Here is a 26,568-nt window from a genome sequence, read left to right as displayed (position 1 = left end):
AGAAGGGAACAGTTACCCACTCCAGTATTCTGGCCTGGAGAATTCCATGGGGTCTCAAAGAGTCGGACACGACTGAACGACTTTCATTTTCACTTTTGGCTCTTTGGAGGTGGTTTTTGAGAACCAATTATATGTGTCAGAAATGTGCTAAATGTGGAAAACAAAAGACCATCAGATGTGCCCTGTCTTAGAAACATCACAGTCTTGAGTGGGGACAGAATCTAATCAGGTAATTACACACCTGGAGTGCTAAGTGCACGGTGGATCTGAGCCTGGTATGGCAGCCTGGGCTTGTAAGGAAGCACTCCAGGCTCTCAGGGGTGGGTGATCTGGGAAGGCTTCCTAGGGCAAGAAGGGCTGAGTCCCTCTAAACAGACACGCCCTGAGAAGATAAGAGAGAAGTAGATAAGGGGAAGGCAGAAGATGGATGGAGAGTGTGCTCCCAGTGGAGGGGGAGCATGTATGGAGTCTAAAAAAATGATTGAGTGGGAAAATAGGGGAGGGGAGGGGTAGAGGGAGCTCATAGCACTCCCTGGGAGAGTGGAGAGTCACCGGAGATGAAACTGGAGAGGGAGGCAGACATTTTCAACAAATTAGAAACTTTTCACCAAAATCTTAACTGTCTTTCCCCTAACATGTAATCAAAGCTTAAAAAAAAAAAAACATATGGAAGGTAAATCTTATACTAAGTTCTTATGTTTTAAATTTGGAAGGCAAAAACTGAATTACGGCCATTGGGGCCTGAGAATGAATCATGGGTTTTGCCTCGGCATGTGCATGTTCATTCAGGGTTGGTATTTCATATAACAGGACAGATGCTAATGGATTTTTTTGCTTTGTTGTTTCAGCACTTCAGGGAGCATCTGGACAAACTTTTTGCCAAAGGAATTGGAATGCTGGATATAGCTCTGAATGAAGCCTTCAACATTCTCAGTGATGTAAGCTCCTCTTTGATTTGCCTTTCTCTCTTCTAAGAGAATAGACGGGATTTTCGTGGGCCAGCATTATTGTTAGCCAGGCAGGGGATAAGAGGGTAAGGCTGGGGAACCAGGTCCAGTTTGGGAGGTCATCCCAGCGCCCCCCTGGGCAGAGTCGATGGTACAGTCTGGTCAGCAGACTCACCTGCCACCATCATTGACTCTGGGGCCATCAGTGTCTCAATACTAGAGCACCATCCACCACAGATTTCTTTTCCTCTGAGAAACTCTCAATTTCTTCATGGAGTGGATTCCTTATTGTGAGTCACACTGAATCCCTGCCTGTGGTAATGTTCAGAGGAAGAAGGGCTTCTCTGTGTGCTGTGTTCAGGGAGTGTTAGAGGCGCTACCTCTCCCAGCCTTCCTCTTGCCCCCTGGAGGCTTTAGGAAGTCCTGCAAAAGCAAACCCCACTGTACCTACTATTTCTTCTGCTTTGCTGAACAGAGAATTTCAAATATTAATTGCACCTGTTAACATCTTGTGAAATACGTTGTGGAATTTTGGGCTGGTGATTCCGCCCCTTGAATGCAATTGTGTCAAGCTAAAGCATCATGCGACTTCTGTGTCCTTTTTACTCTGGGAGGGCAGTAGGAAAATAAATGACTGTCTTTATTAATGCAGATTCTCCATTATTTATTTAACTGCTATATGCTGCATGCTTTTTAAATGTCAGGCACTGGGAATAGTACACCAGTGAACAGAACAGATTAAGTATTTGCCTTAATGGGTGTAACATCCTAGTGAAAAAGTCTGCAAATTATGTCCCAAGAGAAACATCAGCCTCCATCTTGTTTTTGTAAATAATATCTTATTGGAGCACAGCCATGCCCACCTGACTATATATAGTCTAGGGCTGTTCTTGTACTACAGTGGCAGAGTTATTTTCAATAGATACCGTATGGCCTGTAAAAACTAAAACAGTTACTATATGACCCTTTACAGAAGAAGTTTGCTGACCCAGGTTCTAGTGATGGGAGACATATGAAATGAGTAGTCTTAAGGAGAACAATAATTCTACTGTTCCAAAATGATAAGGGCTTGTTCCTTTATACAATGAGGTCAAGAGTTCTCTGGCTACGGGAAGAGCTCTCTGGTTAAGTGATGTTGGAGTGCAGACCTGAATGGTATCTTGAGGAACAAGTTTTCAACAAGAGGAACAGCAAATGCAGAGGCCCTGAGGGAGGGCATATTTATGGTACAACAAGGAGACCAGCATGACAAGAGCAAGCAGGAGAGAAAGAGCGTGCTAGGAAGTAAGGTCGCAGAGAGCGGCATCATGTGGAGCCCAGTGGACCCAGTGAGGACTTTGGCTCTTCCTGTGTGGGATGGAAAGTCACGGAGTCTGAGCAGAGAATGACAGAGTCCAACTTGGATTTCAACAGCATCCACTGGCCGCTCATTGATAAACAAAGATAGTAGCAGGAAGGCCATCATCTGAGTGATATACAATGGTGGCTTTGGACCAAGGAGGTAGTGATTTAGATGTTAAGAAGCAGAAAAATAGAAGCTGCTCTAGGTATTTCAAACAGGAGGAGTTGAACTCAGGAAGTTGGTTGCACAGGGGATGGAAAAGCTGAGAAATCAAACAGAGAATGAACTGATCCATGGATTAACACCAGCAGGAGGCAGCTCCCTTGTGGGTCAGTAAGGACCACAGGAGGGAGGGCTGCCATCAGAGCCTCATCACTATGGCTGACCAGAGCAGAACAAAAGCACTGAGGGGACTGCCCAGCAGGAGCTGCAGTGCTAGGGAGGGGCCTGTCCTGTGGAAGCTAGTGCTTTGGAGGCGATGCTGCCATTGCTGGAGAATGCCCAGGCCCCCAAAGCAGAGAGAAAAGGAGAAATGGCTTAGAAATACCTTGGCCTGTCCCTTGAGTCCTTCAGTATTCACCTGAAGACAAAACTTGTCAAAACTGTTGCCCAGTCTGGGAAATGTGATTTTCAGGAAAAAATACGGGGTGGAGCTGAGAGCAAGCAAGCCCTGAATGGGGTGACAGCGATGTTGAAGTTCCAAAAGAGCTGGGAGAGCAACTGGTCATTCAGAGGCTTCTCCTCCAGGTAGCCCTGCAGGCCACCAGCCATCCGCTTCCAGGTGAGCATTCAGCCTGCGCTGTGTGGCTTGTTTTGGTGGTCAGTTATATCTGACTCCATAACTTGAGCTTCTACCACTAAGCTACAGTGGCTCTCAAGCCAAGGATAGGTCCTAATTCTATACTCTTTTTTTAACCAACAATATCTGCTGGCACATAGAAGGCTGTTTACATCTCAGTCCTGAGTCAGTATTGTACATCAGTGCAGAGGAGAGGAAGTAAGGAGGGAAGGTGTCATTTCAGCTTCCGTTATGCAAACCAGAGGCCCTTCCTACTCACTTGGCTCCAGATTATTAGCATTTATGGACAACTCAGTTTGGGACAGCACATACCTGTTAACAATGTATTAATAATTAATAAACATGACTGATCAGAGCCAAGGACCAAGCTACATCTTTAAATTCTACTTTGAACCTTGGGTAGCTTTTGACATAGCTCAGATAGTAAAGAATCTGCCTGCAGTGCAGGAGACCTGAGTTCATTCCCTGGCTAGGGAAGATCCCTTAGAGAAAGGAATGGCTATTGACTTCAGTATTCTTTCCTGGAGAATTCCATGGAGAGAGGAGCCTGGCAGGCTACAGTCCCTGGGATTGCAGTCAGACACAGCTGAGTGACTAACACTTTGAACCCTGAATAGGCACCTTCATAGGGCTTGGAGATGCTGATCTCCACAGCTTAGCAGGCTTTTTCTAGAGGGTGATATTGAAAGGACTTGCCACATTTGGAAAACTGGCTTTCTTTATTTCAAAAACCTGGTGTCTAGTGCAGGGGGAGGCTACTCTGAGATGGGGGGAGGGAGTCCCTTGCTTGGAAGTGTACCTTGCAGATTTCTGTTTTCCTGCTATTTGACAGAGGTGGTGAAGGAGTAAAGAGTTAAGAGATGCTTCTTGTGTTGGAGTTTGTGGCTTCTGGAGTCAGGCAGGTTGGGTTGAGAAGCCTGACCCACTCAGAGCTTGCTGTGTGACCTTGCAAAAATTCTGCTTGGTTTTACCTTTATTTTCCTCATCTTTAAAATGAGGCTGGGAATAGACCCAACACTGGTCACTTAATTTGTGAAGCCCAGTGCAAAATGGCAATGCAGGTGCTTGTTCAAAAGTTAATAAGAATTTTAAGAAAGTGATACCAGAGTGTTCAACCAAGTGTGGGCCTGTGTATAGCTATGTACATCACATGTCATGAAGCCGGCCATGCTGGATAGTGGTTGAGGCTTCAGCATGAGGCAGTGGCACCCAGCTCCCTCTCAGTCATGCTGGGTTGGGTGGGAAGTGCCATCACCGTGACCACAGAGACATTAGGCAGCCTCAACTTTTGCCAGGCTGCCTGAGGTTTCTAGAAGCAGCTCCTACCCTTAATGCTTTGGTCCTACTCCCTGCCCAAATCCTCAGGAGTCTCTGCTTCCCTTTATCCCCTCTCTTCTTTTCCTTGCCCTGGAACTTTTTCCTCTCCCCAAACCTTTCACTTACCAGATTTGTTTTAAAGCTCTCCTAAGCCAGTGATCCCTTGGAATGCCCAGTGGGATGCCGTCTGCTTCAAGGCTCCAACATAGGTGTTGTGGTCAAGGTGTGGGATGCCGTCCTCCTTTTGGAGACTCACAATTCATTTGCTACTAGAGGCCTTAGCAGTCCTGCAGTGAACAGACCTTTTAAAATATGTCTATACCAACACTCAAATTATTGACCCAGGAACTCTCTGCGTCATGTTATAACCTCAGGATAGAATTTGTAGAACTCACAGCTCCCCAGGCACACCTTCAGGCATAATATTTTTTTATCCTTTAAGAGGGTGTAGTATTTCCAACACCTCCAAGAACCAGAAAATCATCAATACATGGTGGACTTTTTCCCTTGAATCCCAGTGAGAGAAGCATTTTTGAACCAGGGAAACCGTCCACATACCTGCTTGATCTACCTGTATCGGTAAAAGCCCTTTGAAGGCTGGCCAGTCAGAAAGTCTGAGGGGTCGAGTGTAAATTCCAGAAAGTAAGAAATGGAAGGAACAGAAATGTTTCAAAATGTCCCTGCCTGAGATTTGTTGACAGTTGGCACCATATTGAGTGCACATTTATCCCAGAGAGAGAAACATTTCCATCCCATTTCTTGCCATGGGGCTTTTAAATAGCCAAACACTTTGAAAAACACAGAGATGGTTAATCTCCCATGAAAATGAAGCTTTAGCTATTTTCCACTTCATCAATATGACCTTTAGTGATATAATTCTCTTCCTGTGTATTATGTCTGCTTTTGCAAGCCAGTATGAAATTAAAAGCTATTTCTTGAACGCACAAACACATATACACATACTTTTTCTCTCTTAGACACACACAATTGAAATGCCAATTGTGGTTATGGCTTAGAATGGTTCAGAAGTTACTATAACTAAATGAAGTTAATTCTGTTTTGCATTTACCTGCATTTCAGTTTCAGTGTTTGCTCAGATGATTTAAAGGCTTGCAGTTGTTGTACAAATGGCTTTGAAAGGAGCATTCAAATAAACTTCCAAGACCCTTCTAGCTATTGATCTCTGCTGCATTCATTAGATTCTCTTAAGAAAACAGAGCCGGTTTGCTACAGTAGTTAGCATCTACCTTGTCATGTGACAACTGCAATTATCTTTTTTGGCGATGAATACAATCTTTGCAGTGATTACCTTTAAAAAATTTTTCTTAGCCAATTAAATAAAATTCGGTGACATTTCAAAGACTGTTAATCACAACCAAATGCTCTAAATGTCAGGATGCATTGAAATTTTTGCTGCTAACTGATGAATCACTGAGCTAATTGTAGTTCATCATCAGGCCCTTGTCATTGTTATTATTATGGAAAACACTTTCATCACTCCCGCTATTCAATAAAAAAAAAAGTTCTAGACAAATATGAAGAGAAGAGATATTACTCATCAAAGCATTTGAATTTAATTGCATTCTTCAAAATTCTCCCAACTGCAGATTGCTGCAGAAGAAAACCAGGGACTCAGCCATGGAAGAAAGTAATGGATGTAAATAAACAGCTCGGGGCAGTCCCTTCTTCCAGTGTGCAGTATTCAGATATCTTCATTTCCCTCTCTTTCTTGCCTTTTGTTTGGGAGTTTTTCCTGGGTGTTTTCAAATGAGTTACATGAACAACAGTCTCGAGGTGTCCTGATTTTTTCCCTTCTGCAGCCTCTGTGGTCAAATGAATAGATCACTTGTATTCGGTGCACATTACTGGGTTTATCCAGTGACATGAAGGTTGTGTTGAATTGCAGGCTCTCCAGAAAATCTCCAGAGCAACCTGTTGATAAGACAAGGCTGCAAGACTGTTTTTTCTTGTTGCGCTATGATGATAGAATCTTAGTAGCATCTCAGAGTGGAAAGGGCAAAGTCATTTATTGAGACTATTAAGTGGGTCCTCAGGGTGGAAGAGAGGGAAAACGCTTCATTAAGACAGAGTATAAATCCTAAATTATAGTTTATGATTGGTGGATGCAGCAAGGGAAGATTTTGAGGTCAGAGGTTCAAAGAGTCCCAGGGTATAAATTGTCCTTTGATGCTTTCTGCTCAAGAGTTGATAGGTCTTTTAGGAAGTTCCTGGAATAAGCACTAAAGTTATTTGCAATTTTCACCTTCTTTAGCTAGAGTTTTCTAGAATAGTAAGTTATTGTCAGTGAAGACAGTAGAAAAGAAGTTATGTGAGAAGTTTTGTGGTCCAATGGCCTTAGTTCTCGGGTATTTTTACCTATTGATACTGTATCATGTGCCTTGTGTGTTTATTAATTTAAGGACACTGTCCAGTCAGAGTTGCAGGAGTGAGTGCCAGGGTCAGGACTAAAGTGAGCCGCATTCTAAAGGCACTGAATTTAAGGAGCAGTCACTCTCAGGTTAGGGACCTTGGTGTCTGCCCTGTGACCCTGGAATGCTAGAAAGACTAGAACAAGGAAGAACAGGAGGAGGAAATGAGCACTGTGGGGCTCTCAGATTGAGGAGTGCCATCTCATTACTGGAAGGCCATAGGCCGAGTGCACTGAATCTGAGAATAGATTCTGGAGTGGACTGCCTGGGTTCATATCTCAGCTATGGCAGATAGTTGCTTGTGTGATTTTGGGCAAGTTAGCTAATCTCTGTGCCTGTGTTCCTCACTGGTCCAGTGGGGATAATAATAGTACATACCTCAGAGACTAGTAGAGATTAAGTAAGTTCATACTTGTAGCCCAGCATATAATGGGCATATAATCTGTGCTGTAACAACCTTATAAGCATGTTGTTCCCATCTTATAAATGAAGAAAAGGGTATTCTTTTGAAGTATTTATTTATTACTCATTTATTTTAAAATTTGTTTGAGTGCACCTGGTCCTAGTTGCAGCATCTGGGATCTTTTAGGTATGGCATGTGGGATCTAGTTCTCTGAGCAGGGGTCAAACCCAGGCCCCATGCACTGAGTGTGTGGAGTCTTAGCCACTGGACCACTGAGTTGGTCCCTAGAAAAAATATTCTCAAAAGAGAATTTATGTTAGGTACCAGTTTGTGGTGCTGAAATAAGATTGAATATTTTCCGCTATACTATAGTATTCCACCTGTGTTTTGAGTTGGTTTTCCTTTGTCCTAATATAACCATGAGGCCATTCGTTCCATCCATCCATCCATTCATCCAGTCTTCTCTAAAGTCACTGCAACTTCAAACTCCACGTTAGAAATCCAAGTTCATGGAGACTGGGCATTATGCTTCAGTGTGAGTGCTCTGGTAGCTCTGGTTCATCAGTCAGCAGAGAGTCCAAGGGTGGCCTTCCCCCAAGTCATGGTTAGTAGGTAGGACATGCCTGTACATTGTCACTCATGCCTGTGCACATGCTCTTTGCCCTCTCTGAAAGGCCCTTGCCCCAGATGCTCACCTCCTTCTGGTATTATTCAAATGTCACCACCTCATTAATGGCTTCCCAGACTATACTTTCTAAAGTTAGCCCTCTGCATTTCCTATCCCCCTACCTTTTTTTTAACTTTGCATCGTCATTATCAAACATAAAACATAATTTACTCCTTTACCTTGGTATCTCATCAAACAGAATATAAAATACATGAGGGAAAAGATTATTCTGTGTTTCATCCTCAGCACTGTGTGGGCACTTAGCAATAATTTTTAAATAAATGAAAAAAAAAACAACTTCACAGTTTGTAGTGGTGGGAGTTTTCACTACTGAAGGTTAAAATCTTTTTGTGTATTCCTCATTGGTATGTAACTGTAGGGTTTTTAAAGGACACTGCTTTGAATTTGTAGCATTCATTAAGGAGATCCTTCACCCGTGATTCAAGGGAAGGACATGAATCTCTGACAGCTGTCATATCGTTAGCCAAGCTACCACTCACAAAGGCTGGGCACTTTTGAAATTCTCTGTAAAACTGAAAGTTGAAGTACAGAATTGGTATCATAGTGGGCACAATCTTAGGATTTCAGCAAGCTGTACATACTAACATACATAATATATAATGTTGCTAAGTCACTTCAGTCGTGTCCGACTCTGTGTGACCCCATAGACGGCAGCCCACCAGGCTCCGCCATCCCTGAGATTCTCCAGGCAAGAACACTGGAGTGGATTGCCATTTCCTTCTCCAATGCATGAAAGTGAAAAGTCAAAGTGAAGTCGCTCAGTCATGTCCGACTCTTAGCGACCCCATGGACTGCAGCCTACCAGGCTGCTCCTTCCATGGGATTTTCCAGGCAAGAGTACTGGAGTGGGGTGCCATTGCCTTCTCTGAATATATAATGTTACATGCTAACAAATCATGTTTAAAACAAACCCTAAAAAGAGTGCTTACAGTATATTCTGAATTGGCATGCTCCTGACTTTATTCTCCATGTGTACAAAACCTCCTTGATTTTATTACATACAATCTGTATCCATTAGACTCATTCAAACTAAATTCATTTAGATTTTGAAAGAGATGTTACTCATCACATATTCTGTTACCCATAATTGTGTTTCTAAAAGGTTGCTCTGCCAACTCCTTTGGGCTTATATTCTGGAGCACTATCCATGTTTGAAGGTAGGAGAGGTTAACTATCCTAGAATCTCACGCCTACCTTGTGTGTATTTTTAAGAAATCTCTTTTGTGGTCTGTGTTTAGTTTCAGTTTCTCAGAGTGAATATGGAGATCCCTAAGTGGGCAGAGGCTTATCCTGTAGGTTCTTTCTGGTGGTGCAGAATGAACTCTCATTTTAAGAGGCTTCCTGAACCTAAGATCTCATGATTCCAAAGTCTCGTGGGTACACATAGCCCTCTGAGGTGTTTTTCAGTTTGTGCTTATTTCTTTCCACAGTTCAACCACACTGGACAAGGAAGCATCTGCAGCCAGGCCATTATGCTCATCACTGATGGGGCAGTGGACACCTATGATACTATCTTTGCCAAGTACAATTGGCCGGATCGAAAGGTAAGTTGATGTTGATGTCATCATGGTGCCATCATCTGTGGAGGATCTTTATTGCATTATTACCTCCAGCTTGTCCATGGATAAGTACCCCGTGTGGACTTCATCTCATGACCTATGGTTTCTCAGCCTTGTGTTTTCTGGTTGACCAAAACTGAATACTATGGCTTCCCTTGTTTTCAAAATGAAACTTTTTTTGGTAGCAAGAAGAAACCCATGTAGAAGTGTTCAATATGTTCAGTGAAAAGACTCACTATGAGGTGTGCTTTGTCCATAATGGAGAGTGCTTCTCTTCGTTTATGTTTGCCTTGGAGCCAGAGCTGCATGGTGAACCCAGCACCTCTAGAAGGGGGAAGGCAACCATGTGGCCCTGTGGCCGACTCCTCTGTTTCCACGTCCCTGTAGTTCCTTCCTGTACCCTCATTGCCATCCAGAATCTCCTCTTCATCCCCCAGTGCCGTTCCTTACTCTTGTCGAAGCTTGTCTCTTCTCTATTCAAATTCTTTTTTATTTCCAAGTTAACATTTATTTATTTGATAAACCCATATGTTAGGGTGTCAGTGACAGATATCAATGTTTTTGGTGTCTTTTGAGTGCCTTAACCCAGAGGTTCTTCAAGCTGTTAGCCAGTTTGAATTCCCTATGGAGAGCTTTTAAATTATGGATCCTGTTGCACACTTACAGAATCAGAATTCCTGAGGATGTGGCCCAGGATTCCATGTTTTTATTAAGTACCTCAAGTAGACACCAGTCAGCAGATTGGTAGCTGGTGATCACTGTCTCAACTACATGGTGAGGTCTGAGCAAGAAATAGAGGTTCATCAGAGAGGGCTCTAGCCTGCAGGTATCACAAAGGCCCTTTCCTGTCCTTCGTGTCAGTGGCATTACTCTGACTGTCTACTCTGTAGGGGCATGAGACTGTTTAGACCAAGTCTGTTTCGCTTCTTCAACTTCGTATGTTTAATTTCTGGGAACTGAGCTAACCACACGCATGGCAGAAAGAAACAGAAGACAAATGACAACTGTGCACTCAACTGTATCCAGAAAGCACGCGTGCTTGAGGCGCTGCGAGCTGCCATTCCTTGTTCTTTTAGTCACTCTTGGTCCTCCCATGTCTTTGGTAACATAATCGTCTCACTTCACCGAGCACAACTGGTGCTTTAAGATGCATATGTTTTGTAGAATGTGCTCCCCAAATGGATAACATCTCCTTCCCTTGTTGCTCAGCCTTAGAGACAGCCATTACTTCTGAAGCTGGAGGGAAGACTAGCTGTTCTGGGCTTGCTGAGAGTAGGTGGGCCTCTGGCCTGGCACCTGCCTGAGGGATATCCAGGAATAAGTATGGCTGAATGCAGCTCTCACAATAAACATTGACTTTAGAGTTCAGTAGTTGAATAAGATGGAAGTTCACTGTTGGAAAAGTGATTTTAAGTGAGATACTTCAGGTGATGATTTCCAGGGAAAGGTAGAGGACAGAGTTAATTCCTGATAAGTGTACATGATCCAGAGGAGGGGGCAAGTGGTTTACACTTGCACCCCCACAGCGCATAACGTTGCCGAGCACGTGGCCTCTACCTCGTAATGCACAGCCCTAAGGGGCTGAGTGACTGAGGAGCCTGGGGGCAGCGCTGGTAAAAGGTAAGGCTGCGGATGTGTTGTCATCAAATACGGTGTTCTCAGGTGCCATGACATCTCACACCATGTTGAAGGGTAGTTTACATTATTTGGGACCATCTTAAATAAAAGAATGAAGTAAATGGGCCTTTTAATAAGCAGCTCCATTAACAGCAAATGTATTAACATGTGAGATTTATATGCTGAATCACATGAATCCCTCTTGCTTGGTGATAAGTGATGGGTAGCTGTAGCCCAGGAATATTGAAATTTAAACACCCTGTCCTTACTTGCTGGGAGAGCCATAGGATGGAGGCTGCAAAATTGTAACTCTTCAGACAAAATAGGAATTTCAACATATCTTTTCAAAGAAACAGTGTTAACTTCAGGCCAGATGCTTTCTCGGATTAATTAGAACCAGGGTCCTGCAAATTTCAGCCTTCCATGAAGCAGTTTGATCTACTTATGAAGTGTTATCACGCAGAGGCAGACTTACTTTCTGTAGCAAGAGGGCCTTTCTAATCTATGATTAGAAATGAGTAGCAAGATCCCTCTCCTCCTGCTCCATTCTGGAGCATTCCATGACATTCATATGCATATGCATTCATCTTCTTGATGACTTCTCTGTGGAGGTGCAGGTAATTAACTTGTATAAAAGGCAATGTGCGTTAGCACTGGGTTAAAGTGAGATGCTGCAGCATGTCTAAGCGGTCATCTTCTATCGTTCTGAACGTTAGGTATTTAGTAGAGGGTTGTGTTGTGCTGTTGTTTGCTATCTTCAAAATTATAGAAACAGGAAATGGTTCAGGAGGGAGTAAAATGATCTTAAGGCCTGATTCCTATAACCTGATTCCTATAACATAGTGATTCTTAAACTTTGATGAGAATAAGAATCATCTGGAGGGCTTGTTCCAACACAGATTGCTCACCCCCAGCTCCAGAGATTCTGATTCAGTTGGGCTGGTGGGGCCTAAGAACATCTATTTCAAACAAGTTTGCAGGTGATGTGAATGGTACTGGTGGGCAAACCGCGCTGGGGAACTAGTGCTGTAGAAGTAGCCCAAGGAATAGGGTTTGGTTACTCAGTGGGCTCTGCCACTTTTGCTTCCCTATGTTTACCTTTTGTTGTTCTTTAGTTAGTAAGTTGTGTCCAACTCTGTGACCCCATGGACTGCAGCATGCCAGGGTCCTCAGACCTTTCTTGCTTTTTCCCAGAGTTTGCTCAAATTCATGTCCATTGAGTCAGTGGTGTTATCCAGCCATCTCATCCCCTGCCGCCGCCTTCTCCTCCTGCCTTCAATCTTTCCCAGCATCATGGTCTTTTCCAATGAGTCAGCTCTTTGCAAAGGTGACCGATGTATTGGAGTTTCAGCCTCAGTCCTTCCAATGAATACTCAGGGTTGATTCCCTTGAAGATTGACTGGTTCAGTCTCCTTGCAGTCCATGGGGCTCTCAGAGAGTCTTCTCCATCCAGCACCATAATTCAGAAGCACCATTTCTCCAGTGCTCAGCTTTCTTTATGGTCCAACTCTCACATCTATACATGACTACTGGAAGTTGACTCTCCAGACCTTTGTTGGCAAAGTGATGTCTCTGCTTTTTAATATAGTCTAGATTTGTCATAGCTCTCCTTCCAAGGAGCAGGCGTCTTTTAATTTCATGGCTACAGTCACCACTTCAGTAACTTTAGAGTCTAAGAAAAGAAAATCTATTTACTGCTTTCACTTTTGCCCCTTTATTTGCCATGAAGTTATGGGACTGGATGCCATGATCTTAGTTTTTTGAATGTTAAGTTTTAAGCCAGCTTTTTCACTCTCCTCTTTCACCCTCATCAAGAGGCTCTTTAGTTCCTCTTCACTTTTTGCCATTATAGTGGTATCATCTGTATATCTGAATTTGTTGCTATTTCTCCTGGCAATCTTTGTTAAAGCTTGTGATTCATCCAGCCACAAGCGTCTATTCCCTCAGTCAAATCCAGTGCACAGGTATGTGTTTCTTGGCTCATACTTTGTTTAAAAAATTGTCAGTTACTGATTATCATTTTAAAATTGGAGACAGAATAGTAATATTAATAATATTAAAGTTTTAGTTTCACAAAGATATACACATGGCACTTTGGAGTCAACATTCTCATATGGCAGAAACTGACTGGGATTGAAGGATGGCTGCCCCCTTAGATGGCAAACATCTGGTTCTTTTGGCCCTGGTCTTCATCATGCTCCATTATTTCCTTCCAGCCCACTTCACTTTGCTTCACGTACCCATAGGTATAGAATTCTGGACCACTGCTCTGGATTAACACAAGCATGGTCTAGATTACCCAGCCTCTAGGTGTTTATTTCTTTCTCTTAGGCCCGCCATAAACTTTCCCTTCTCTTCTCTAGCCAGATGCCGTCTTGTCTTTACCTGAGTTTTACATGTCACACTCCCTCAGAACCATACAAGGGGTGTGTATAGCTTCAAATCCAACACTGTAATCACCTCTGGGCCTGGCTTTTCACCTTCGTTGGTTTGATAAGTCCTTGAGGAGAGGTTCTGGATCTCTGACCAGTCCCATCACCGTGCTCTATTCTGTCCCTGCTGAGAAGTGTGGCATTGAGTCCCTAGAGTAGTCTCATGATTCCTGCCCATTGGTGTTTATGCCCTGTCTGAGCGCCTCACCTAGAGTGTGGGTGGGACCTGTGACTTGTTTCTAAACAACAGAATATGGTAAACGTTAGAGAATCTTGCAGATATAATCAAGGTCTCAAGCCAGCTGATTTATAGCTAATTAAGAGGAATATTGTCAGGGGTGGGCCTAACTTTATTGAAAACCCCTAAGAGAGAGACTGGATACTTCCTAAGGGCAGGAGACTCTCCTTGCTGATTTGATGAAGTAAACAGCTGTTTGGAGATTCTGTGTAATAAAGAACTGGGGGCAGTCTACCTCCAGCCAACAGCCAGCAAAAACCTGGGCCCTCAGTGTTAGTCACAAGGAAATAAATCCTGTCAACAGTCTGGCTGAGTTTGGAGGCAGATGCTCCCCCATTGGAGCCTCCAGATGAATACCTGGATTGCAGCCTTGTGAAATGATGAACAGAAGATTCAGCTAAGCCATCTGCAGACTTCAGACCCACAGAAACTGTAATATTACCAATGTTTGCTGTTTTAAGCCACTGCATGAGTCTCACTTATTATGCAGCAATAGAAAGCTATTTGAAGAAGCAAGGTGAAGGGAGAAAGGAAAGAAAATCATTTCATGGTAGCAATACTATGAAACATCCCCAAACTTAATGGTTTAAAATAGCAATCTATCATTCCTTTCAATTTTGTGGGTTAACTAGGTGGTGGTTCTGCTCCCCATGGTGTCAGGTGGGGTCACTGAGGAAGTTGTGTTCATTTGTGAGTGTGGTGGGGCTGCCTTGGTTCTCTTCTCCAAGGGCTTTCTCTCCACACTATGTCTGATCCTCCAGGAGACCCTGTGAGTCTTCTTTCTTCAGTACCGTAGCCTGGACTTGCTTACCGTATGGCAGTCAGATTCCAAGAAAGAAAAGCAAAAGGAAGTGGGATGCACTTGTGTTTGTCCTGTTTTAATGCTCAACCTAGATAGCATATTCAAAAGCAGAGACATTACTTTGCCAACAAAGGTCCATCTAGTCAAGGCTATGGTTTTTCCAGTGGTCATGTGTGGATGTGAGAGTTGGACTGTGAAGAAAGCTGAGCACCGAAGAATTGGTGCTTTTGAACTGTGGTGCTGAAGAAGACTCTTGAGAGTCCCTTGGACTGCAAGGAGATCCAACCAGTCCATCCTAAAGGAGACCAGTGCTGGGTGTTCATTGGAAGAACTGATGCTGAAGCTGAAACTCCAATACTTTGGCCACCTCATGTGAAGAGTTGACTCATTGGAAAAGACTCTGATGCTGGGAGGGATTGGGGGCAGGAAAAGAAGGGGATGACAGAGGATGAGATGGCTGGATGGCATCACTGACTCAATGCACATGAGTTTGGGTGAACTTCGAGAGTTGGTGATGGACAGGGAGGCCTGGCGTGCTGCAATTCATGGAGTCACAAAGAGTCGGACACGACTGAGCGACTGAACTGAACTGAATGTTTCCTAACCAGGGTCTGTGCAAGGCAACTGCTTAGTAAAACATTGTAGGATAAATTGGAAGAAGGAAGGCATTAATGGTGATTTAGCTTTAAGTCTATGAAGGCAACATCATGATCGCCTATGCAATGTGTCCCTTGCCAGTGGGTTATTTCTGGAAGCAGAAATGAGGAACTATTTATCCATTTATTGGATGCCATTTACTTTTAGATAATATCCATTGGTTAGTGGCTGAATGGCAGCTTTACACACTTGGAATAAAATATGAACTCTTCAGTATGAAAGGGACTCATTCCAGGATCTGCTCAAGAAATAAAGCTGCCTACATTTCTACATTTAAATTAGAAAAATGGCTATGCCTGCCATCTATGTAGCTGCTCTTCCAAATGAACTTTAAAAAAAGAAAAAGGTCATGGAATTATTAGTCATTACCTCCCATGATGCATAAGACAGAGTGACAGGTAAGAAAATGGTAAGTTAGTGATTTGAAAAAGAGGTTGGCAAACTGTGGCCAACTGCCTGCTTTGGGAGGTTCTTGAGTTAGGAATGATTTTCGCATTTTTAAATGGGAAAAAAATAACTAAAGGAGAAGAATATTTCATGATTTGTAAAAATTATATGACATTAACATTTTATTATCTGTAAGCAAAGTATTGTTGTAAGAGTTATACCCATTTGATTACACATCATCTGTTGCTGAAAAGTTGAATAGCTGTGGCAGAGACCATCTGACCTCTAAAGTCTGAAATGTTCATTATCTGGCCTTTTAAGAATATGTTTTCCAACCCTTGACCTGAAGGAACCTTTGAGGAAATTTAGACCATCGAGTATATGGTTGAGAGTCATTGCAATGCCTTTAGAAATATATGCATTGGCTGAATTCAACAGAAGATGATAATAGTGAGTTCTCCTGCCTTTCTATTGCTTTTATTCTACTCAAATAAATAGATGAACCATGTGATAGGAGAAAGTGAAAGTGAAGTCGCTCAGTCGTGTCCGACTCTTTGTGACCCGTGGACTGTAGCCCATCAAGCTCCTCCGTCCATGGGATTCTCCAGGCAAGAATACTGGAGTGGGTTGCCATTTCCTTCTCCAGGGGATCTTCCCGACCCAGGGATCGAACCCAGGTCTCCCACATTGCAGGCAGAAATACAGTCTCTCAGAAAACCTCCTATAGTGACACAGAACTTCAGATGCAAGTACTACCGTCAAAGATTTCGAGGGAGGAAAGGAGACAGGAGAGTTGATGGCAAGAACTTCTCTCTGTGCTGTAGGCCTCTCTCCCCCAAATGTGACGTGGCCCTTTCTTTTCTGTCATGAGCTGTTTCTGTCCTTCCTTGCTCCTGACCTCTCCCTTCAGTGCTGCCCAGGGCTGGGGCACAGTACAGCGTGATCTGGTGGTTCAGAAGGAGAGCCAAAGGTGAGTGCACAGCCTGGGACTGCACCCAGTGCCCAGAATGTCAGATCTTCATAAATGTGACATGTACCTGCCCCTCCCACCCCATTTTGGTTGTGACATGGTACATGGCAGAGTGTCAGTCTTTTGGCTCCCTGAAGCAACAAAGGAGACACCCTAGAGAGAATCAGATTCCCCTTTTACCAAGACCCAGGAAAGTAGAGACGCCCTGAATCCAAATGAAATGGAATTCATGGAATCCTTGACACTGTGGGGTCAGAATGCACCCACTCTGACTTCACACCTCTTATTTTGCTCTGTGTTATTCTTCAGGGAGAAAGATTTGGCTGCCACTGTCACCTACAGACATGTCTTAACTCACTTCTGCTGTAGGTGAACTGTGAAACCCTGCCCTGGTGTGCAGTGCAGACCCTTCTGTACGTGTTGGGTGTCACCATGCCAACTGTCTTTCATGTGAGTCTGTGATGAGAAACAAGGTTGCTCAGATTACTTCCCAGGTCTCCATCAGTACAAGAATGTTTTAACCCAGTTTCCTGTACTTAAATATGTAAAACAAAATGAATTCTTATTGAATGCTCTCTGAATACTTCTTGTGCACTTAATTCTCACAGAAACCCCATAAGGTAGGTTCTGTTACTATCCTGTTTTCAAAACTGGGGGAAACTGAGGCGGCAAGAGGCTCCATAATTGATTCAGGATTCCATAACCAATCTGATGGAGCTGAAATGACAACCCAGCAGTTGAACACTCAGGCTGAGTCCTTAATCAGGATGCACAGAACTGGAAGGCAAAAGTACAACTGAATGTCCTCTTGTCAGAGAAAGAATTGTCCACACTGAGGACTCTGTCATCAGGGCAATGGGTTTGTCTCCTTGGCCTTCCCGTCCCCAAGTGTGGGAGAATCTGCAGTGTCAGAGCTTTGGGGATCTCAGAGCCCACTGGGGCCCCAGGCAGAAAGTAAGTGCAGGGCCAGCTGTGCAGCCTCAGAAGAGGCTCTCTGGGTATACTACCTAAATGATTGTCTTCTTCTGAAAGCACAGGGCGACCTCAAATGTGAATGCTACTTCAGTTATGAGTGTCATGTGTTTTATTTTTCACCAGAACAAAAGTGGGGGTGGTAGCTATGAGGCCCCTTGAGAGACAGCCAGGACTCCAGGTCCTTTGAGGATGCCTGATGGGCCTACAAGGAGGTATTGGTACAAGCAGCTTTTGGTGAAGGGAGACCCTTGATCATGAAATGATTTGGGGACCTGGCTTTGGAAAACTTTTGAAAACTGTCGGAAATCCATATTCTTTGAGCTCATGTCTGTCACCTGGAACTCTTGGGAGTTTTGCCCCAGACCTCCCTCCCTTGGCATAATTTGGGAGCTAATACCTCAACCAGATGGGTCCTAGTGGCCTTGGAGGAGCTGAAGGATTTAGCTGCCTCAGTACCTCTGGGGTGGTTTTGGAAAGCTCAGGAATCCCTCTCTCCTCTTTGTGGGGTGGGGGATGGGGGGGCAGATGCCAGTCTGGAGAACAGAATTCCTGAGCTGAGTGAAGAGTGAGGGCTTATCCCTTTAAGAATGCCAGCCCTGAAATAATCTTAAGTGATTTGGAAGGAAGGTTTTGTTCTTTCTTTTTTCCTAAACTGCTTTGTTCCCTTTGACTTTTAAATGATTTTACAAAGCCCCTCCCATCTGTTTTTGCTTTCCTTTGAGTCCATTTAGAGGAGCAGGGGTTTTTCTGAAACCGCAGGCAACTGGGAAGAGAGTTAAATCCCACTGCTCTTAGAGGAGGAGTCTCAACAGTCTCCTCCCACCCCACCTACATTCTGGCTCTGTCATTCCTTATCCTATAGAACCAGCTTAAGGTGGGGGCTTAGGGTGGCAAAGGGCTGTTCGAAGGGGAAGTAACAGAGAGTAGCCATATTTGAGGAGGGCTGCTGCTGCTGCTGCTGCTAAGTCGCTTCAGTTGTGTCTGACTCTGTGCGACCCCATAGACGGCAGCCTATGAGGCTCCCCCGTCCCTGGGATTCTCCAGGCAAGAACACTGGAGTGGGTTGCCATTTCCTTCTCCAATGCATGAAAGTGAAAAGTGAAAGTGAAATTGCTCAGTCGTGTCCAACTCTTAGTGACCCCATGGACCGCAGCCCACCGGGCTCCTCCGCCCATGGGATTTTCCAGGCAAGAGTACTGGAGTGGGGTGCCATTGCCTTCTCCAGAGGAAGGCAGCAGTTCATTTTTATTGAAGACCTTCTGTGTCCCAGGCCATTGGACCAGAGCCCAGAGTATGGGGCTGACATGATAGCTCCAAGGAGATTTCAGAGAGCAAATAACAGATTACAGATAAAAAGTGAGAAGACCAGTAATTAGACATATTCTGAAGAGACAAACAAGGGCTAGAGACAAGAGTAATGGGGTGGCCAAGGGAGCCCTCTTTAAGTAGAGTGCATGTAGGGAAAGGAGCTGGGTGGGAAAGGGTAGAGGAACAGTAGTTTCAAAGGCCCTGATGAGGAGAAGTTGTGCGTGTGTGTGAGGAGCTGGGTAAAGAGCAGCTGGCTAGAGCCTGGTGGGCTGGGGCTGTGTCATAGGTGGCGCGGTACTGGTAGGACAAGTCAGGGCCAGCTCCTCTAGCCTGCGATTGGCACAGTAGGAGTTGGGATTGCTCTGCATGGCTAGTGGGGAGTCATTGCAGGCTCCTGAGCAGAGGAGAGATCTGCTCTGGTTGTCCTCAGAAGCTTCCTCTGGCTACTATACGGGAGTCAGTCTATGAGGCATGGACATGGGCTGGGCATGCAGCTTGGGTACTGGCTCTCTTCACCATAAATAATGTGAGTGGATGTCCGTGAAGGCAGTCGGCTTTTTAAAATTCCTATGAAAGTTCCCAGCTGCTCCTGTTTCTTACTGCTTCTTCACTTCAGGTCTTAGTTGGGTGGTTACATTTCTCCATTCCCTCCCTCCCTCCCTGACTAAAGTCACATTTGGCCTGTACGTTTTAGGTGAGTTTGTGTCGTTGCTGTATTTTCTCAAGGGTGATCAATCCTACGGCTGTCTTGGAAAAATAGCAGGACCATTCATTTCTCATGGTCAGTCAGTGGTATGACAGGGAAAGACATTTCTAGTCACCATGGTGAGAGCTCATGCAGGCCCTCCTCACTGCTGCAGGGAGAGTCGTAATGGTTCACTGTCTCCCAGTTTATTTTTAATTACTTCTGCTGGTACTAGACATCCTGTGACTCCTGCAAGAACATGATGAGACAGGTTAGGAACGAAGTCTAGTGATGCATGCCTGCTGCCAGCCATTGCAAAAGCATTTCTTGTCAGGGACTCAGAACGGCTGTGTGGGCACCTCCCCTGCTGCTACCAGTGCTGTTTCTCTCTGTGGGCTCTGGTGGGGTCCTTGGCCTCCGCCCAGACCCTACTGTCTTCAGAAGGCAGGTGGGCGGTCAGTGCACATTCCCAAGTAACCCTCACACCCTCCTGAAAATGGCTGTCCTGTAGCTACTCTTCAGGGAGTCCATCTCTGCTCCCCATGCTGAATGCAAACACTTCAGTTGGTTTTGTCATTTAATTTTTAGCTCTGCCCTATGGGTCAGTAAGTCAGTCAGTTCAGTCACTCAGTCGTGTCCGACTCTCTGCGATCCCATGAATCACAGCACGCCAGGCCTCCCTGTCCATCACCATCTCCCGGAGTTCACTCAAACTCATATCCATCGAGTCGGTGATGCCATCCAGCCATCTCATCCTCTGTCGTCCCCTTCTCCTCCTGCCCCCAGTCCCTCCCAGTATCAGAGTCTTTTCCAATGAGTCAACTCTTCACATGAGGTGGCCAAAAGTTTCAGCTTTAGCATCAGTCCTTGGGTAGACACACTTTATTACCATCCTCATGTCATAGGTGAGGGATCTCAGGCTCAGAGGGGTTAAGTCACTGGTCCCAGAGCCCACCACTCTGAAGCTGGGGATCTTGATCATCATCTACATCAAATTGTTCACACCTGTACTTGAAAACTGAGGGTTGAGTGGTTGGGGGAGCTTTAAAAATGTTTCCTTGGTTCCATTCTCTGTAGGCCCAGCTCTAGGACTGGCATTTTGAAAACTGAGGGTTGAGTGGTTGGGGGAGCTTTAAGAATGTTTCCTTGGTTCTGTTCTCATAGGCCCAGGTCTAGGACTGGCATTCTGATAGGTGGCTCATAGATCCGCCTCTGCTCTGAGAAGCTGGGCCCACTGAGAAATGCCGCTTACCTGATTTGTGTGCCCAGTGGATCAGGCAGGGTCCAATCAGGAATAGAAATCCACCAGTTATTTTAGCAAAGAGCATTTAACATTAAGAATTAGTAAGCAGAAAGGGCAAACAGTTTAGGGTATCATGGAAGTCACTACTCCTCTTTGGCTGGTGGGAGAGGAGAAGAGTGGGAAGCGGAAGAGAAGGTCATTATTAAAACTTAGAAACTCGGAAGAGAGGACTCAGAAGGCTGGGACCAGGCCTCTGAGGAGGACACACTGGCTACGAGATACTTGGGTCCTGGGGAAGCTTTGGCCAGGTTGATGGGCCAGGTTGAGCCCATCTTGCCTGTTCATCAGCTCACCTGTGAGCTGTTACCCCCTTTCCTTCATTTCCTTTATAGGCTGAGCCAGGGAGGGCGCTTGGCAACATCAAGAAGAGATGCTCTAGTGTGCTGGGATTAGGGGCGATGCGGCATGGTGGCCAGCACGCTTCTCCACCTGTTGCTCTCATACATGCATATAAATTACAGTCACACGACATTTCTTCTTAATCCTCAGGTAGATTGGTTTCACTGAAAGTAGGCATTCCAGAGCCTATTGTCTACACAGCAGCCAGACACTGGAAACTGGAGGTCGATTGTGCCAGTGAAGCTTCAGATGTCTGCTTGCTCCCCACTCTTAGCTAAGTTTAAGCCCAACTGCCATTAGAGTCCCTCAGGGCCTCGTTTGGTGGGTGCCCATTCATTGTGACCTCGGCTCCACTCTGTTCCTTCACACAGCCCGCTGCTCCCAGCCTTCGGATGTCAGCGGATCCTGTGCCCTTAGCCTGGGGCAGTCTGCCCCCAGATTTCCACATTGTCTCACTCCTCACTTTCATGATGTCCTTGCCTAGGCATACCTTTTCAATGAGAGCCACCCTGACTACTTGATTTAAAGTTACCCATGGCCCTAAACTCCAGCAGCCTTAGTTACGGCTTTCCTTTCAGTGATAGGTTTTTCATCTTGTATTATATTAGGTAAACATCACAAGGAAATGAAGTAACTGTGGGAATTGTTCCATCCATCAGAAGCAGAACTTGATCCCAACAACCCACCAGGAAGAATTCTCAATCCCAAACCTGAGCCTGAGCCTTGCACCCCTTGGTACTTTTTGCTTGCTTTATGTTGATAGGTCTTTATCCCAGAGGAGCCCTTTGCATTTTTAGCTATTGATACAGAGAAATCACCTTTATGCCTCAGAAATGAAACTCCTTCTTCCAGTGGATTCTTTGAAATCCAATATTCTCCATTGGCTGACCTTTGCATTACCCCTTCAAACATCTGGGGATAAAACCTGAGACTCCTAATGCCAAATGATTTTGGTCATTGACCTGTTATCCTTCCGACTATTGTTTTAGTCACTAAGTCATGTCCAACTCTTTGCAATCATGTGGACGGTAGCCCACCAGATTCCTCTGTCCATGGGATTTCCCAGGGAAGAATACTGCATTGGGTTGCCATTTCCTTCTCCAGGGCACCTTCCCAACCCAGGGACTGAACCCGTGTCTCCTGCATTGGCAGTCGGATTGTTTACCACCGAGCCACCAGGGAAGTCTGTCCGACTACCTTAATCATTTCTATAAAAAGTACAATGGGAGGAGATTTATAGGATTTAGTGAATATGTCCCATCACTACAGCCCTGCACTTTAGAACCTTCTCTTGGCTCAGAGCCTCTGTAGGAACCTTTCTGCTCCCTCCCAAGGTCTTCACATTAAAAGATTTGGTCCTGTCTTCTTCACTCCTTGGAGATTCTCATCTACAAAACAGAACAGCTAATGATGGTGGCTGATAAGGGAGACTTATATAAACTGCATGTTAACTATCTAGCAGGAAGTCTGCTGCCTGATGTGCCTATTAGAAAGCCAAGAGGCCTAAGTGGAAATCGCACTGGAATGTCAGCAGAACCAGAGATGTACAGGGAAGAATAGCTACATGGCTTTGCAGCCTCCTGGGACCACATCCAGCCCTGGAAAGGTGCCTTCTGATTTGAAGAGGGTTAACCTGGTTAGGAGCAGGGATTTGGAGCTCTTTGGGTCAGAGCCTGAATTTTTGGCACTCTCAATCCTTGGTTCTGTGAATCTGATCCTCAGAACTCATGGCTTTTAAGATTTGGATCATTTTAATTTTGCTTTCACATGATTTGTTTCTGTGCCTCAATGGGACAGAGACAAGAAGTGATGGGTTTAGAATTTTGAAGGAGACTTTTCCGGTTTATACTTTAAACGGAAGGATGTCTATATGAGCCAAAGAGATACTGAAATGTGTTTTTCCTCCCACAGAATAATTGTCTCAACTTTCCTGAAAGTACTGATCTTTTTCCTTCCTCTGACTTGGAAATAGCCTGTTATGCACTCTTCTCATTAAAAACAACAACTAAAAAGTAGACTTTAAAGGGGAACTAGCCCTTCAAAAAAAAAATCCAGTGAAAGTAATCTTGACCTAGGAATGAACATTTGGCCCCCTGACATCAGGAGAAAGAGGTGGAACTCTCTAAGCTTCTAGTTTATAAAATAGCTTTGTAGCTGTTGTAGCTTGTAGCTCTTTCCGAGTTTTTGGCAAGAGCCATTAGAACAGGCATGTGACAATACCTTATGTTCCATGGAATAGAATGGGACAGCCTTCTCCAGGAAGGCAGTACAAATGAGACAGGATCCCTGAAAAGATCTAAATGGGACCTGAGACATCAGAATGCAAAAGTGTTTGAGATGAGTCTTTCTGACCTTTCTCAAAGAGTGTCTGCTTTGTTGTGGCCATTGTCTTCATTGACTGAATTGAAAACCTTGTAGTTGCAGCCAACCACTGTCTGTCCTCCCATTGCCTCTGAGACCTGCCGGTTCATGGAGGGCAGGAGAGCTCTGTGAGCCCGAGTTCCGAGCTCGCGCAGGGGTTGGCTTGCTGTCGGAACAGTGCAGGGTCTCCTGCTGTCCTCAGCCTAGCTGAGACTGAGGAGTGAGTGAACTGATTTAACCACCCTCTCATCACCCAGCTTCTCCACATTCTCTGTGTGGTGACTCGGCCTTCGAGGTGCTGGGACTTTGATCAACCTGTGGCAGAAGTTTTGTGTGAAACCCGTCCTGGTTTCCTTTTTTTTACAAACACGAGTGGGATCTGGAATTGATCCCAGATAATACATCTGCCTCTTAATTTCACTTCAGAGGGGCAGGATGACAAGAAAGGCGATGAAGACAACTAAATGCATTTATGATTTATGCCCCCTGTGATAAATCAATGGATGATTTCTCCCCAAAATGTGGTCACTGCCTGGCTAACTCGTACCAGCTGACACATCTGTGAGATGCATAAAGTAATGGCGGCTGAGCCCCCTCCTTGCCATGTGCATGCCAGGCCTCGAACTCCGTGCCCTCAGGATGGGAAGGTGGACATGTGAGAGAAGGGGTTGTCTACACACAGGAAGATGCTGCTTCGCTGCCACGTTTTTTGCTCTCTGGGTCTGTGTTTCCCTTTCTTGTGGCCCTAATGGTGCAGCTTTGTTCAGCCAGTCCTTGGTTTATCTCCAGCATTCCTTGCTATGCTTGCCTTTTTCTGTGGTGAGTTAGATTTTTCCATTTCCTAAAGGTGATTTGATCAGGCCAGTTCTCACTAGAGTCCCTCAAAGCAAAAGGGGAGAGTGGAAAATCACATTAACTCTTTCACTCACTCCAGCTGCCTGTGCTGAATCGCAGATGGCAAGGAGGGTCTGTGTCAAGGGCCAGCTGCAGGCCTTTGGAGGCAGCTCTATGGCCTGCTGGCAGAGAAGGATGGCATGGGCCCATCTGCCTGGAAAAGGGGCAGGGCCATGACCAGTGGGCAGACTGCTGTGCACAGGAGGCCAGTGGTGGCCCCCATGCCTGTGTCTGCCATCCCTTTCCTTTGCGCTTTCTTTGAATCCCAAAGGCCCTACCTTTCCTTTCTGGACTTGGAAAGTTGTATCTACATGTTCCAAAATAGACTGTCATTAGAAATTTTCAAAAGTCTATTGAACCATTTTTGGCTGCTTGGCAGTCACATAGCAGCTGGATGACTTACTTCCCCACCTTTTTTTTTTTTTTTAAAGTATCATCTGAAGCTGATTTATCCAGGAGTAACTTGGGCTTTGGGGGAAAATGTCACATTCGTTTTATAAGTTACCTGCAAATGAAATGAGAGGTTGTGCCTTTCATTTTCCTTTTGTTGAAAAATGTCTTTGTTACTCCATTTTTCCCTTTCTTGAGAAACACTCTGGGTTGCCATTTGAAGAGTTATGCAACATTATTTTCCTTACCTTGCTTTCTAGAAAAAAGTGCCAAAGTCATTTCCTGGGCCTGGACTGGGAGATGCAATCCCCTTTAGATGGGAAAAGGCAGATAAGAGGGGTCCAGAAACTGACACTTTCTCCTGGAGACAGCAAGATCACTGATGTTCCTTATCAGAGTGAAAGCGCAGCATGGAGGGCTGGCTAGAGATGGAGGTGCTGGCTGTAGGCTGGGAAGTGTGAGGCTTCAGCTGGAGTCCCTGGTGCTGGGACCAGATTTCCCTGCTTCATACAGACAATGTCTAGAAAGGGAAAAAAAGTAAGCCAGCTAGTACAGGTTGTTCATTTGATGTCTCTGCTGATACCTCATATTACTGTTGCCCCAGCCAGAAATAATATACCTGCAGCTGTGTTTCTGTGGGACAGTGGGGACATCTAATAATATATCGGGATAATCTAAGCTGCCTTTTCTCCAGTGACGCCCCAAGGGGAAGATATATACTCTACCTTTATGTTATCCAGTGATACTAATCAGAAACCATTGCTGTGGAAACAGCTTGTCCGGTTTGGTCCCTTTCTAATGGGAAATCATAAATTAAAACAGAGCTTGATAGATTCAGCTTAATGCCAAAGTGAAATCCTCACATATTTTGTTGGCTGTTACATAATTAGTTGACTTCTCAAAGGAGTTCTAATTATGCCTATGGAATAAGCGCAAGATAATGAAATGCATTCATCTCTCTGGCAAGCCGTCTGTCGCTCAGTACTGAGCTCTTGAATCAGTCCTCTGGGGTTCTCCTAGCTCGACCAACGAAGCTTTATTTACAGCCACAGAACTTGGAAGTGAAATACAAACTTATTTTATCATGTACTTCTTTTTTATTCCCTGTAAGAAAATCAGTTTTCCTTCACTTTATATGCTGCATAAATAGCCATGTGTAGAGTAGCTGTAGTAATCCCAAAACATTGATTCACCCTCTTCCCAGTGCCTTACTGTGATTCATAATCCCACAAAAACTGCCAGAGACAGAGGGAAAAGGCCAAAGGGAATAAGTTATTTGACTCTGAATTTCATAATCTGTAATATTAATACTTAGTAAAAGAGTTGGAGAGATGGCTGGATAGATAGATGGCTGTGTGAATGGATGGTTGGATGAGATGGCAAATGTGTATTTGAGCAGATGGATGCATTTTTAATCAGGAAGGGATATAGATAGAAAAGAACTAACTCAGAAAAGTCTACTTTTGGATATATTATCGTGGATTTGATTGTTAGAGAAAGTTATGAGGAAAAAGAGGGAATTTATAATAATAAATTAGGTATAATTAAAAAATAGAGTGGGTCAATTAAACATAGAGTACCTTGAATTCCTTTTTTTTTTTTTTCATGGTGAGTCATCAGCATGTGACTGAGGGAAAATACCCTAGTCTTTATTCTTTCTTCACACACAGATGTTAAAAGTAATATCTAAACAAGTGCGAACAGCCTGAGGAGTTCAGGAGGCCAG

The 26,568-nt window shown here is 44.6% G+C and overlaps 1 protein-coding gene across 3 annotated transcripts in view; it reads left to right on the top strand.

Moving 5' to 3' along the window:
• The window catches only part of CACNA2D3 (calcium voltage-gated channel auxiliary subunit alpha2delta 3), an 879,694-nt gene that overhangs the window by 487,696 nt on the left and 365,430 nt on the right, over positions 1-26,568 (top strand). For all 3 annotated transcript variants that reach the window (XM_060402372.1, XM_060402371.1, XM_042236061.1), the window contains exons 10-11: positions 849-938; positions 9,356-9,469. In XM_060402372.1, the coding sequence (XP_060258355.1) occupies positions 849-938; positions 9,356-9,469 (204 nt within the window). The remainder of the gene's footprint in view (positions 1-848; positions 939-9,355; positions 9,470-26,568) is intronic.

Source organism: Ovis aries, chromosome 19, assembly GCF_016772045.2.
Source record: "Ovis aries strain OAR_USU_Benz2616 breed Rambouillet chromosome 19, ARS-UI_Ramb_v3.0, whole genome shotgun sequence".
Taxonomy (NCBI): Eukaryota; Metazoa; Chordata; class Mammalia; order Artiodactyla; family Bovidae; genus Ovis; species Ovis aries.
Note: the sequence above shows the minus strand (reverse complement) of the source record. Positions and strands in the feature narration are given on the sequence as shown.